A 15,778-nucleotide genomic window follows, 5' to 3' on the forward strand; every position below is an offset into this window, starting at 1 on the left:
TCAGCAGTTTCATAATAGTCATCTGAAACAAAACAAGTGTTTAAAGCTTCAGGAACTGTGAAAATTATGCTGACTACAAACTCTGGAGAGTGTGCAAAAGGTTATTCATAAATCCTGCTGTCACTGTGCAAACAGTTGATTCAGCGGTGCATGTTACTCCTTTTGCTTTATTAGCTGTACAGAAGTTAGTTAAATTTATCTTTGCAGGATTGCATGAAAAATCTGGTTTCTGGTCTGGTTTCCAGCTGGCAGAGAAATGCATTCCGTTTTTGATCTTTTGCAGGCTCAGATTTGTGCGGTTTTGTTATTGTAAATGTTCATATGTTTCTAAATTCAGTTCAACATGTCAACACTACTCAATATGTCATTCATTAAATGTCTTTTTATTTGCTAAGTGATTTAAATCCGCTGCTTGAATGTGATGGCAGAGCTGGTGTGATTTTCTTACTCCTGACTGGACTGCAATTCAGTGTGTTTCTGAATCCCTGCATCCAAAACTGGCATCAACTGGAGATAGTAGCCCAACCCATGCAGGCTAGTAGGCTCTGTGATAAAAGCTCTTTAAAGTGACCTCTGGGTTTGTTGATTACTGCTAAAAGCCAACGAGACAAACGTCTAATCTTTACCACAGGATCTGACTGTATTAATAAAGGGAAATTTTTAAGCACTATCTTCTAATATTTACTTACTTTTTAGGACATTAAGCTTTAGTAGGAAATATTACATAATCATTTAAAATGACGTATCACGTTTAAAACACCCTATTCACTATTTTCACTGGAAGAAAAAAAGTTTTAGAGAAAAATTCAGCATTTCACAAGTGCAATACTTTTGTTGGATATGGCAACTTTGTAAGTCATTCATGCAGATCTGCATCTCCAGACAGAAACATGAACTAAAATAACATCTGGGTTAATGATGCCATCTAATGGTAAGTCCAAACAATTCTTTTTAGCTATTTGCTCTGGTTTGACAGTATATGTACAGAAAAGAGTGTCAGAGAGAGCAGGGAATGACATGCAGCAAAGGGCCCCAGGATGGGACTTAAACTGGGTCAGCTGCACTGAGGAGCTGGAGACTCGGCACGTGGGGGCACCGCTCAACCAGTTAAGCTCCACACCCTGAGAATTTACCTGATGATTAGCCTGAAAATAAAATCATAGCAACCCCATGACTGCTTCCTTAATGTAAGAAATCAGTAAACGAAGAATCCAAAAGTGCACTAAAAGACTTTAGTTACATTCTCACTTGAATATAGATGTTTAGCAGAGAAGGTGAGACTGATACTAGATCACTTGATCTAAAAATTTTGTTAAAGCATCTCCAGGTAGCACAAATTATTATGTTTGACACTTAAACTTTGCTCATAGATGTCTGTGTACATTTAATTTTTTTAAGACGTATATGACACAATCCTTTCTCACATGTCCATGGATAATTCTCTTCACCTCAGAGGTGGTTTCTAGTACGACATAAACTGTCATATCTGTCATCTCTACAGACACTTATAGTATTTAACCCGCTGAATGTAGATTCCATTTGTATTGATCTACTTCATTGAAAAAGATCTTCAAAAGAATGAATGTTCAGGACTCACAAAAAGTCTTGGAGAAGAATCTGAGTTTTAGATATAGTTAATGTTTTCTTTGTCCACTTATTAAATAAATTCTATGTAGAATACCACGCTGATCTCACAGGTTCCACAGACTTTAACCTTGTTTACCTTGTGCTCACATAGACATGTAACTCAGTAAAAAAAAAAAAACAGAGGCAACTGTCCACTGCTTACAAGCTCCCTCGATTTTTTATATGATAGGAAAATTGTTGCGCACATTTTTATCACAAATTTTACAAACATGAATAACATGCAAAATATATAATTGACTTTTTGTCATTCATGTATAAATTGCTTCTGTTATCATTCTATTGCAGATAGATAGATAGATAGATAGATAGATAGTGTAAGAAAACACAGATTGACTGTGAATATACAGTGGTTTGCGCCACACTTCAAGCTTACCGCCGCTCGTAAACCACCGGGTAGACCCCGGAACAAGATTTGTCCACGCGTGACTCGTTAGCATTCGGGTTGCCAGGTTTCCAGAAACCAGTAAAAAAAAAAAGAAAGAAAGAAAGAAAGAAATGAAAGTAATCTTGGAGATTTTAAAGTATGTACACAAACAATGCTGGACTTTGATTTCTTTTTTTTCATTGTTGAACATTTCTTCATGTAATCATGTGCTTTCTGTGTAATTATTATGCACTCTAAGGCGCAGAGTACACAACAAGTTTATTTGTTACAGCTCATTTCATTGAAAGACAATTAGAAGCGTTTAACATAAAACATTAAAACCTGTTTAAAAGTAGAGTGTCAGGAGCTTCTGCAGTTTTGTGAGAGTTTATTCTACATATGAGGAACATAAAACTGAAAGCTGCCTCTCCTAAACAGAAAGTAGATTTGGCCCTGATGACCTAAGGGATCTGATTGCTTATTAACAAACCAGAACATCCTAAATGTAGCTCCATGCAGTGCTTTATAAAGGATTTTAGTCAATTCTTTGGCAGACAGGAGGCTCGTGTGAAGATGGGTGGAGAAGGTGGAGCATGAGAGGCAGGATACACCCTGGAGAGATTGCTTGTACATCACAGGACAATGCATGAACAAGTTTACCAAATACTGCAGAGACTGATGTTTTTAAACTAACCTAATGATTGCAACATTGATAAAATTCAAGATATGTATGTTTCAATTTAGCTTTTCAGATTTACTGATATGGTTGAGATTTATTGACCATCACATTAACGAGAATCAAAACTTAATATTTATCTATTATTTTAACTTTCTCTGTTGGACTTAAACCCCATAAATGTTAAGTTCCAGCACGTAAAAGTCGATAATAGTTAAACTACATTTTTCTGATCACTAAAATGAACGTTTGTGTTGAAAGCTTGAAGAGGGGGATGTAAGAACATAAATCTGGCAACTTCAGTCTGCCATCTTTAATCGTGCGACAGGCCGCGGCGCGAGTGGAAAGACGGGTTGGCACGCGATAACGGGGTGAGGAGAGTCACGGAGCCACGGGGACAGCAGCGCACCGGTTCCCGCAGCGAAGGCCGAGCAGACTGGGAGAGACCGGCGGCTTGAAACGGCGCAGAAGACGAAGAGAGCCGTGCATGTGGAGCGGGTTGCTGGCAGCCAGCAAGCCGTTAGCCGAAGTAGGTTAGCAGGCTAGCCAGCTTTTGTAATCCGCCGGCCAGACACACATTCCTCCACCTCAACCCGGATTTCAAGCCAAGTCACATAACACCGCAAAGACAAGAAGACACCGGTAGGCAGGTGGGTTTGTATTTGGTACGGGCAGCAGGTCTGCTGTTTTCCCTCCCCAGTAGCCGACACATAGATGTCCACATCAGGCTAGCTGGTTAGCATGCTGTGTGGCCGCAGACGGGCTGAAACTGGAGGTGATGGCGACTTCTGGGAAACAAAACTATACTAAACGATGGAAGCTGGTGGTCTGTTCTCATGCAGCTCCACGTTTAGCTCTTTGCACATGAAGCCGTGGTACATTCACATGGAAACTTTGGCAGGTTTTGTGTGTAAGCTTTGTGAAGAGTAGCGTGTTTGAGCCATGTCTGGTTGAGTTCCGGGCGAAGAGGGCCTCGACTCCCCTGCCGGTATGAGCCATCATTTCTACCAGTAGCTGGATTCATGGACAATGATAGCTAGTAGACTCAGCAATGGCAGTGATTTAAGACACAGAACTACAAGAAATCAGTTCAGGTTTTCCTCTGGATTGTTTAATAATCTGCTAACTCGCTGTGATCTTAAAGAGCTATGGAGCATGAGTGTGTCTGGCTGGACTGGTTTGTGAGGGACTCAAAAATATCATTCAAATGTGGAAACCACTTAAAATAAACTTGCTTTGCGACGTTTTTTCTGCCCATTAAAGACTTTACATGTCAGCACACCCCGATCAGAGATCTATAAGTACAGAAGGAAGTGTCTGGAATACATGAGCATTGATTTACAGTATAAGGATATGCAAGCGACTTACAATTTCCTTTTTTTCTGGTAACACAAGGCGTAAATCAGAGGTTATATTGGGGTGAAATTTTTACATGTTTGTCTTCTACAGAGCTCTGATGTAGTCTATTTAAACTTACAGTGTTAGAGAAGGCTTTAGTAGTGAATTGGATCTCAGCATGGCCATCTTCTGCTTTTCTTTGAGATGAATGAATCACCTCTCATGGGATCCCTGGCATTGATGACCTGACATGGGACTACATTAATCCTGAATGGCTTCCAATCCAGAGCGTTCTCAGCGCTTTTGTTAGTTGTGCCAGAAGTGGTACGCAGTGTTGGAGATGTTTAAAGACCTTTGATTTTCCACTCTGGGATGGCGATGGTGGTTTGGCAGTTTTAAAAGTTTAATTTTAATTTAGCCGTCTGTGTTGCCAGACGCATTTAAATCCTTTCACTGGGTTCAAGATTACACTGTTGGGGAAAAATAAAGTATCCCCTTTGTAATTAACAGATTCATTGTGTTATAATAATAGTCTAGGAATGAGTACCGGTAAATACGTTTTCATATGAACAATAGAACCATATCGATAGTCAACCAAATCTAAATTGAATTGGGAGGCATTATATAAAAACTACTTCCAGCATTACTCCTTGCATAGCAATTCAGATATTTTCCAGTTGCCGACAGTCAATTACATAAACGTAAGTGATCATTAGCAAGTCTATCCGTTTTTGTTTTAAAACCAGCTGTTTTGATTGATTGTGGGTATGGAGCCTGCAGGTGTATGTTAATGCATTGCCAAGCAGGAAATACTTTAAAAGACCCTGAACACACACATCTTTTAAGATTTCTGGTGCCATGTCTTTTGGACAGTTGAGAACCAAGTAATTTTGGTCATAAATGCAAGGTAGCATGTTGGACAAAAATATACTGCAGCATACTAGCACAAACACCTTGCACTGTCTGTCCAGCACAGTAGTGGAAGGGATATGGTTTGGGCTTGTTTTGCAGCAACAGACCTGGGCATATTGTATTCGTAGTCAATCATGAACTCCTTTTTATACCAAATTATTCTCAAGCCAAACGTGAGGCCATCTGTCTGGCCGCTAAAGCCGGGTCGTGGGTCAGGTCATGTAACAGGACAATGATCCAAAGCACTCCAACAAATCTACATTTGACTGGCTGAAAAGAAAAGAATCAAGGTGTTGCAATGGCCCAGTCGAAGTCCAGGCCTCCACCTGATTGTGCATACTCGATGTACTGAAGCAAAGCTTTCTTTTTTTTCCTTTTAATATCAAGATTATTGGGCCTCTGTGGTGTTGAGACAAATGACATCATGCAGAAAACTGCAACTAAAGCTGCTTCAGCAAGAGATTAGGTCACTTAGTTTCTGTCAAATGATGCCAGGTTGCAATATGTTAGTTTTTTACAAGAGAAAAAATGCAAAGCACCTGATATTATTTTGATATGTCAAACTAAACAAAGAGGTATACTTTATTTTTTATGTGTCTGCATTTCAACATTTTATCATGAGTCTGTTGGTGTCCCAGTCTGAATTCCCTCAATGACCAGAACTTAAGTGATGCTATTTATAGCACGCTTAAATTTTTGTTTTATATAACAGTTTTATCTAAAAATTTCACATCCGCTCAGTATCAAAGCTTAAAAAATGATTTTCAAGTTCTGTTTCATCCTGTTTATTCTGTTTTTCTTACTGCAGCCAGAGTGAATGGCATTTCAGAAGACGCATTAATGTGCACCAAAATGCCACTGTCAAATTGAAAATCCATTTTAGACTTTGCGTATTCTGTTTGCATTTTAGTATCCATTCATTCATTTTCTATGTTGCTTAGTCCAGTGCAGAGTCGCGGAGAAGCTGGAGCCTGTCAGCCATTAGTAGGTGAGAGGAGAAGCAGGGTACATCCTGGACAGACCGCCAATTCATATTTTAGTAATAACCAAATAAAACACTAAATATCTACATATGAAATAATGCAATAATTAGTGTTCGTCATTAGGGCTGGGCGAGTAATCGGATTTTAATCTCAATTACAATCTGGGTTTTCAACGATCATAAAAATAAAAGGGTGCAATTTTATTTACTTTTTTCTTTGCAATTTACTCTCCTGCCGTCTTCAGACGCTAATCGAGCATCACTGGCATTGCAGCGCTGTACTGTAAAATCCTACCACAGTCGTTTTGGGTTTATTCAGCCACTGTTGCCAACTTGGCGAGTTTCTCGCTAAATCTGGCGATTTTCCAAACCGCCTTGGCAAATTTTTATTTTATTTTTTTTGTTAAAAGCAACTAGCAAAAAATGTAGCGACTTTTACTGGAGTTATTGGAGACTTTTCTGGTGTTTTGGCGACTGACTTAAAGGCACTTATTGTTCTTCAGTTACTGTAATGAACGAGCACCAGGAGCCTCTCCCCGTCCTAAAGCACTCCCAGACGGCCATCCTCCCAGTTGGCTCCGGCTGCACGTCAATGTAGAATAACTGCAGTCGGTTGTGGAAGTTCACAACAACATAGTTTATACCATTGTCAGTAAGAATTCTGACAACTGGCTGCATTATTTTTGTATATACGTACACATAGTTCTGCAAATTAATTAATAAATTCAATTCCTAACCGCTTACACCGATTAAGGGTCGCTGGGAAGCTGGAGCCTATCTCTGCAGTCTTTGGGCGAAGGACAGGGTACACTCTGGACAGCTTGCCAGTCCATCGCAGGGCCACACTAGAGATAATCAGCTGGTTCAGACCAACTGTCTCAACAGTTAAATGAGAGAAACGCGCTGTAGCCTGACAGCGGTTGTTTGGCATAAAACGTACATCGAGGCCAACATAAATTAGTTCCTATACTTCAGCATATTTAGCAAGTCTTGTAAAAAAGAAATACAAAGTTGTTAAAAAAAATTTACAGTGTGGGACCTTGGTAAAAGCGGATTTAACAACTCGAAACCGTGCATTAGACGGTTATAATGCACAACGCAGAATCGAGAACACCACAACGCGCAACATTGTTTAATCCTTATTTATATTTACATATTCAGTTTACATCAGTATTTGCACTTTGTCAAGACAAAGCTTCATGTTATTTTTCTAAAATTTGTGGAATCCCAAAGACATTGTTTAAAAACTACTATTTAAAGTTAGATAAATTATTGTTAAAGATACTGGTTAATTGTGTTACACAATCGAGATCTCAATTTCAGTCAAAATGATCGTGATTATAATTTTTGCCATAATCGAGCAGCCCTATTCGTCATGTAACTGCCTTTCATCACTATTGCAAAAAAGAAAGGAGGGGAAAAACCCTTTACACTAATTTCTGTCTCTTCTGTCAGAAATAAGAAGCAGTTCTAAAACTGACAGAAAAGAGGACAATACACGTTAACCCTTGGTTGATTTGAAGGCATTTTCAGGCTCCAACTCTGGGGGGGAAAAAAAAAATTACTCAGCATGTAAAACAAAAGCCATGGTGGGATTTCAGCTTTGACTTGCATTAAAATGATTTCTTACACATAAGTCAGCATCAGTGTTTTCTTTATTATGTGCACACATGCAAGCAGCTCAGTTATTTCTGTTTAAGTCAGTTGTACTAAAAATAATTTTTTTCTTCAATGCAAGAGAATTTGTTCTTGTAGGGTTTTGCAGGTGGATGTTTGACTTGAATGTAATGAGATTCTTTGTTACAAATGTTTAAAAATGTCCTTTTAAGAGGTCAGAATAGCTCAATCAGGTGAAGAACCTGCTTAATTGCAAACAGTCTTTTTTTTTTTTTTTTTTTTTTTTCCTACTAACTTAGGGCACTGAGGGCTATTCACATCAGCCTTTTTGATTTGAATCCGAGTCCTTTTACTCAGAAAGTCCGCTTCATTTGTGTAGCTGTGAATGCGCCAAATGAATTCTGATTCGGACCAAAGAAGCAGACTCGGTCCTCCAACACACTCAGGTCTTTGCCTGTGTGTTGGAGGACCAAATACAGGAAGCAAACTACAGAAAAAGGTCACTTCCTGCATTTGATGTAGCATTGCATTGTGGGTAAATACATTGCAAACGCATTGAGTCCTCTGCTTTGTCTGTTGTTCATGCTGTAGTCATTGTTGCTGTGTATTTCTGCAGTATACTTGCATAGGACACAATAAAAAAAAAACTAAAAAAAAACTGCTTTAGGTTTGTCTTCGTGTTTAACTCGCAACAGAGTTTTTTTTCTTCACGTGGGTCTTGTCCTCTCTTTTTGTTAAATACTAGTGCAGCGCCACCATTGGTAGGAATGGGGATATATTCTAATGGTTTGGCTCATTTGACATTTTTTAATTCAAAATTGTCATCCCCATCTGGAATTCACTGTTTTTAAATTTTTTTTTTTTGGAATAAAGAGGAATTAAAACTCTCATGTAAACTTGGCCAGTGGGGATGAAAACTAGGAGTATGGCTTAATCATCCCCACAAAACAGCTGTAGTACATACTATAAGGTAGGGCTGGGCGATATGACCACAATCTCATCCCAGTATAGCTCATTTTATATCCCCACAATGATATACATAACAATATAAAATTCTTTATTTTTGTGTCAGTCATCAGTTATGTGTCAGATGTGCTTGGCAACGGCAGCAGTGATCTCCTGCCATCTACAGGAACTATGGCCGTACAATGTTTCACAGGGGAAAAAAAGCCTGTTGCAGCATTTGCGTCTGAAGTTTATTATGAGCGCTTTCGCCACCACTTGACGCTGCTTTTGCACCTTTGCTCGTTGACTCTATTCTATATTCTGTATTCTTTATTCTGATTCTTGCGCAAGTGATAAGTTAGTTGTGTCGGAGTCCGTTGTTGAGACTGTGAGCTAGTCTGTTGTATGTTCCATGTTGGTCCTTTCATGTCTAAACGGCATCAATGCAACAGAAATTGACCCTCTTTTATGAACAAGCTCATCATTTTTGGTTGGCTTGTCATCTTTTAGTGAATTACCCAGCTCTGACACATGTCTGCTACCGTCTCTCTCCATGTGTGTTTATGTATTGTGGCGTGCATGCCGTAAAGCACATCTTGGCGTAAAATACTGCAGTAAAGCACCTTATCGTGGTGTAAACAATAGCCTCATATGAAATGATAGACATTTTCTATCGTCCAGGTGATACATATCGTCATATCACCCAGTCCTACTACAAGGCTGTGGAGGAACTATAATGATTAAAGGGTAACATTTCCAAGCTAGAACAAGACGTAGCTGTGCGCAGACAAATGCTTGCTGCATGTTGCAGGCAGTTTATGACATTCATGTTCCATCTGACATACGCCGTTCTCCATATCTGCTTGCATCCGCTGTTGATGGTAAAGTAGCGCTACACTCTGCAAAAAACAGTTCATTTTGGTGCAAAAACTGCAAGCAAACCAGGATTGTCTGGAGTAGCGACACAACACACCGGGTCACCAACACCATCATTATTGTTGTTTTGGCAGGTGTTCATCACATTAGCATCATACATTCCAGACCATATAAGTTTCAAGCCAATTCACCTTAGTACCTGGTTTTATAGAAGCTAGTTCCAGCTTTTGTGTGGATAAAAGGGCAGATTGCTATACTACTTTAGTTTTACTGCAATTCAGCGCTGTATGGGCATCCCCTCGGGTTCTTAAACATACCCGATGAACCTACCCTGCAGGTTTTTGATGTTTCCCAGCTTGCACTTGCCCAACCCACATGATAGCTTGTCAACAAGCTTGTGCAGAACCCAAGAACAAGGTGATGATATCTACTTTATATGAACTGGTGGACACAACTAAAACCTGCAGGACAGTGGCCCTCAAGAAACTGAAGAACTGCACCCTGGAGGGTGGCTTGACCTCCACAGCATCCACAGTTCTTTTTCTATTTTGGGAAAAATGTCTACAGGCAGACAAGGTAAACAAAGTCAGCGGTGGACAACAGCAGACCACAAGAGACCCCACATTAAGGCCTTTTGAAGGGCTTCAGCCAGGTTTTAATTGGTATCTGTCAAGGAATAATACTGTTTTTAAATTTATGTTGTCTTTTGGAGGAATTGTTTGGGAGAATCACAGTTTAAATCGAATCTGCACCCAGTGAATCAGAATTTAATCGGGACAAAAACATATCGTCACAGCCCTAGTATTGAAAGCTGTTTAGCATACCTTGTGGTTGGTTTGTTAATACCTTTGTCTTCCAGACCTGTGGTTCTAGTAACAGCACTGAGTACAGTATAACAACTTCTTTATTTCTGGGAATGTCTGATATAAACTAGTCCATATAGGAGGGAATATCTTAGGCTTTACTATAATTTTGTTGTATTTAAAAAGTTGGCTTGTGCTTTAAAAGGGGTAACTCTTATACCTGCTAGATAGTTGCTCTTTTATGTTTTAAGTGTTACAGGGCCAAGTTGCAAATAGGCTGAGCTGTCAGCTCCCTTCAGCACACACACCTACACATTTACAAGCGCCGTTGGTCCAGTCTACAGTAATACAGTTAATAATAAATGGCCTCTGGTTGACCTGGGAGAGACACTGCAGACCCAATGTGCTCTCTCCCAGCCCTCAATAATGCTCCTTCTTTGCTTTTGCACCACTCCATCTTGCTCGATTGAGCTCAGTGATGTCTCTGTCGCCAATCTTAATGCTTTTGTATGGGTTTGATACAACAAATATTGTGAATAATCTTCTGTCAGACTGACATGTCCAATCACAAGTTTAGTGAGAAACTTTTAACTGGTTTAAATTTAGCATAATACTGACCCTTTTTTTTTTTTTTTTTTTTTAAAGAAAATAATTGCAAGACATGGCAAATCAGCAGTTGCATGAGAAGCTATTTGTGTAATTACTAGTCTGAAATAACCCACTACACTATGTTTGATTTCTTTTTCCTTATTCAGTCATGTTTGTATCTTGCCTTTGTCTTTAGGAGGCTGGTTCTGGGGGTGAGGCCAAAGGACCAGACTCAATGAGTTTCCAGCGAAATGTCAGAGAAGTCAGGGCAGAGCACCAAGGCAAAGGATGGCAAGACAAAGTATGCAACCCTTAGCCTCTTCAACACCTACAAAGGCAAATCTCTGGAAACCCAGAAAACTGCTGGTAAGAATTGTCTTCTGTTTTCAGTAATCTTTAATGTGTTAACAAATACAATAGAATATGTGAGTGTGTGATAGCGTATGGGCAGGTGTGTTTTTAAATTACTTGATTATATACTGAGGTGTGTGTTTTTTATTCGTAAAAATAGTTTTATTTGCAACACTTTGTTCTGCTTTTTGTTATGAAAAGATTTAAGGCCTGTTAGGATTGATTTTTGTTCAAAATTATGGTTTAAATATTACATACTATCAAGCAAGTTTTTATTTTATTTTTTTCATATAAATGAAAGGAAGAAAGTGAAAAATAAGAAAATGAGAGGAATAAAACGGATCCACATGCCAATGCCATTGCATTAGCCAATCAGAGGGCAGGATGGGTCTTTGCTCAGCAGACGTGTCAGAGGGTTGTCCTTCTTTGTTTTACATTTGGAAGAACATCACATACTGGGCACTGATGACATGACTGGAACTAATAATGTCCATAAGGTATCTGTGGATAAATATTACATAGTAAGTCAAAATGGCTGAGTGAAATGGGGAACATGGAAAGATTGTGGGTTCATGGTGCAAAAAGCTTTACCTTGCAGGCGTGCACATGTGCATAATTAGTCACAACAAAATTGGTTACGGCAGTAATGGATAAAAGACGCTTGTATGACGTCAGTTGTTGGAGAAACATAAAGCTGCCATATGTTTTCTCCAGAACTTTTCCACCTCGTTCTGGTACACCGATGACTAAGGCGCCCACATCCTTGGCTGAATGTGTCTTTAGCCAGGAAATATTCATGTGTGTTTGTAGCATTGCATGACGTCCCTTATGATGCCTCAGCCAAGTAGCGTCGGGTACTGTAGATGAGAGTAGATAACTTTCTCGATTAGGGCTACTTGATTTGGTTTAGCAAGTCCCACAACGGCTCAAGTTTTCAATGTGTCCCTGCTCCAGCACGCCTGACTCAAATTAAGGATTCATGGTGCAGAACAATGGATCTATCTAATTACTGTCAGGTGTTTTGGAGCAGCAAAACTTAAAATAAAATTGCAGGACTGTAGAACCCAAATGATTACCCTTGCTCTAGATATTAATATCGAATTATCTATAAGACCAAACATTTGTTTAAAATCACACCCTTTTGTAATAGTATCGTCTTTAATATTTGAACAGTATGGTTTTGTGTGTTCACCTAAAATTTTAAGTATGGTAAATTTTATTTTCATGTCCAGTCACAAGAGCATTTGTGTATTTTTTAAGTTTTAATTTTTGTTTTATTGTTGCCTCTTGTCCAGGTCATCACTGACCTCACATTTGACTTATCTGGTTAAATAAAGATTTTTTTTTCTTTTTTGCTTTAATCCCTGATAAAGTTTAGGTTAAATTTAAAATCAAACAATTATATGTTGTTGCTTCTGTAAATGTGTTGTATTTCATTATATCAAATCAACCTCATGACTTTGGCTGTTTGTATTTATTATTTGTTGTAATTCTTTGTAATTTTCTGTCAAGAGTCTGGATTGTTTGTGCACCACTTATAATTTTAAGTAGAAACCAAATCTTTATTGTCATCATACTAAATTTCAATCACATTTAGTCCTGTTCCATTCAGTGCAGAAAATCCTTTGTTCAAAGGATGAAATTAAAAAAAAATTTTAAAAAAGAAAGTATAAATATAAAATATAGATATATTAAAAAAAAATCTCACAAACATGGTTGGGCACAGGTTAAACAATGTCTGGAAAAAATGAGGAGAGAAAATAAGAGTTCTGTGTACTGGTGGGGGAAAGAAACTGGTCAAACACTGGGGCAACCAAATTTAGGCTGTTTACACCATAATGTTTCCACGAGAGGAAAACAAAACTTTTTCCTTTTGCATATTAAAAAAAAAAAAAAAAAAAAAGGATTTACAGAACAGTGGAATAACAAACATCTTGGGGTGATGGATCTTTTGCATGGGCCGACAAATAGGCCTTTTACACACAAGCATAAACAGTCACTGATAAAGGAGTGTTTTTAATCTAAAACATTCATTTATTCCAGTGGCTGCCAGACATGGGCTCCAGAGTTTGGGCAAAGTTGCTGTCAGCCGGCGCATGCCGCCTCCAGCCAACCTGCCCAGCCTGAAGGCAGAGAACAAGGGAAACGACCCTAACGTCAACATTGTCCCCAAAGACGGTAGTGGCTGGGCATCCCGAGCTGAAGCAGGCGATGAGAGGTAAATTACTAACACAACTGTTATAGCTTCCTGGTAAATTTATCCTTCTCTTAAATTAATGTGTTTGTGTCGTTTTTAAACTGTTTTGTTGTGTGCCACAGGCAACAGGAGACTCCCCCACCCCAGAACAAACCAGCAGTGCTCCAGTCACAAGAGCATTCTATTGGGGGCAGCCGCTCCTGGGCAAACAGCAAGCAGACACAACTAGATGGTACACATGCTTTAATCTTAAATTTCACATATACTTAGAATTATAGCTTACTTATGAAGTTCTGCAGAGAATTTAGTCTTTTAATTTTTGATTGTTGCATTCTTTATCACTTTATTTATTTGGGAACTAGAGGGTGAAGACGGAGAGATAAACTTGAAAACAAAGTGGTTGAAGTAGCAGTAACAATACTGTCACTATGAGTGATCCCTCGGGCATTGATTGAAAATAAATGAAGTGATTTTTGGATAAAATCTGTATGCCAAATATTTACGGGGGAGTGGTAAGAGGCTAAAGCCAGAGCTTATTCTTTTTTCCCCCTTTTTTTTATAGCCTTCAATGATATTCCACTTTAAGTTATTTGTTGAGCCTTGTGTCTGTCAATCTTTTGTATACAGTCTGTGTTTGGTTTACTGCTCTCAGCTATTGTGTTCTGCGTGGAATGCAGACCATCTGAACTCCACTAATGTTGGAGTGGAAGTACTGCTGTATACCCAACGAGGCTTAGACCTTTTTAATACCTTTTTTGTAAGTCACTGTATTGTGTTCAGCCGTGTGATCTCTAAGCGTTTATAATGCTGTGCTTGTATTGTAAAGGATCTCCTCGTGTGAGCAGCCATTTTCACCAGGAGTTCCCCAGCTTGCAGGCAGCTGGGGAATCGGAAAAGGGTGATGGTCAGGAGGAAGAGCCTTATGGACCTGGCCCTAGCCTCAGACCTCAAAGTAAGACCAGACTCATAAACATAAGGCAAATTCAGACCAAACAGTTTCTGAGAACTATGGAAAATGTCTTTCTGTGTAGAGGATCACAGTTGTCTGGCTGGCATCTGAGAACAGATAACGCCAATTTTTGTTTTCCCTTTGTCCCTAAGATGTTGGTAGTTGGCGTGAGGGCGGAGGCAGGAATCTGAATACGGCATCCAGCCCCACTGAGATGGACAATAGGACTCAGGAGGAGGGTAGTACAGCCCTTGGTACCTCAACACCACCTGAGGAAGCTGATGATCCTGGTCGAAGTGCAGCAACTGAAGGTCAAAGGGAGAAGAGAGATGGCAGGGAGAGGCTGGCCCCATCTGGCCCTCCGCAGCCTAAACTCAATGGGGGGCAGCAGCCTCCTGCAGGGGTACCAACTCACTTTGACCCTGCTTTCAGGAGCATGATGCCACCATATGTAAGTCAGTTTGATACCCTGAACTAAAATGTGTATGAAAGTTCTAAAATCTTGCAATTTTGTTTGCCTTTGCTGTACCCTGCATGACGATTGTTTTCTTTGTAGATGTTCCATGCCTATCCTCAAATGTCGTTTGCCCCAGGACAAGGGAACTTCCGATTCCCTGTACCACAAGATGGGGCAAAGTGAGTTTTATGAATAAACCTCAGATCCTTCAGTTGATGCAAAACAAGATGTATTTTTGTGTCACTATGCAAGCACTTTATTCTGGATTGTTGATTTTAAATTAATAAAACATCCTCTTTTAATGTTCATTTAAAAAATATTATGTACACCAACGTGTTCATGATAAAGTTTTATGTATAATCACTCAACATGCTTTAATTGGTAAATCAAAAATTCTGAACTTGACTTTTTTTCTCTCTTGGCCAATCAGAGGTCCTCGTTCGGTGCGACCCCAGCAGCAGCCGCCTCCTCAGGCATGGCTCCAAGACCCTGACAGACCCTCCATCATTAGTGCAACAGAACTTAAGGAACTGGATAACTTAGACACTGATGCTGATGAGGGCTGGGCAGGTCAGTAGTCTAACATTATCGACAAATTGTAATATTTGATTGGTGACCTTGAGCATCATTGAAGTTCATTTACAAATGTAATCATGTCTGTTGTGGTATTCAGGAGCTCAGATGGAGGTGGATTACACTGAGAAATTAAACTTCAGTGACGATGAGGAGAACCAAGCTGCTAAAGACAAAGGAGAAAACTGGTGAGCATTTTGATCTCCAACACCTTAACGGAGTAAAACGGGAAATACAAATTTTCCACCTGGACTGTATAAGTGGGTATGATGTATACTTGCAGCCCTGAGAAAAATAAAACATCATTAAAATGACAAAGAAAATGCATCAAATGTTCACTATTCCATTAAAAATATTGATTTACATTTTTAATGGCATAAGCGCATCTCATAATTTAAGGCAGAGCCATTTCCCATTTTCTTTTAACAGTAATCTATAAATGTGTGGAAACTGAGGAAATAGTATGTGGAACTTTTGGGAGAGGACCTTAACAGAGATGTCTC

General features: G+C 39.3%; 1 protein-coding gene across 2 annotated transcripts in view; it reads left to right on the plus strand.

Moving 5' to 3' along the window:
* The first annotated feature begins 3,028 nt into the window (after window positions 1-3,028).
* The window catches only part of prrc2c (proline-rich coiled-coil 2C), a 30,343-nt gene continuing 17,593 nt past the window's right edge, over window positions 3,029-15,778 (plus strand). For both annotated transcript variants that reach the window (XM_079244797.1, XM_079244798.1), the window contains exons 1-9: window positions 3,029-3,337; window positions 10,945-11,114; window positions 13,143-13,317; window positions 13,419-13,528; window positions 14,123-14,248; window positions 14,398-14,696; window positions 14,802-14,881; window positions 15,133-15,272; window positions 15,376-15,463. In XM_079244797.1, coding sequence (XP_079100923.1) covers window positions 11,000-11,114; window positions 13,143-13,317; window positions 13,419-13,528; window positions 14,123-14,248; window positions 14,398-14,696; window positions 14,802-14,881; window positions 15,133-15,272; window positions 15,376-15,463 — 1,133 coding nt within the window. In that variant the 5' untranslated portion in view covers window positions 3,029-3,337; window positions 10,945-10,999. The remainder of the gene's footprint in view (window positions 3,338-10,944; window positions 11,115-13,142; window positions 13,318-13,418; window positions 13,529-14,122; window positions 14,249-14,397; window positions 14,697-14,801; window positions 14,882-15,132; window positions 15,273-15,375; window positions 15,464-15,778) is intronic.

The sequence above is a fragment of the Telmatherina bonti genome, assembly GCF_933228915.1.
Source record: "Telmatherina bonti genome assembly, chromosome: 8".
Lineage (NCBI taxonomy): Eukaryota > Metazoa > Chordata > Actinopteri > Atheriniformes > Telmatherinidae > Telmatherina > Telmatherina bonti.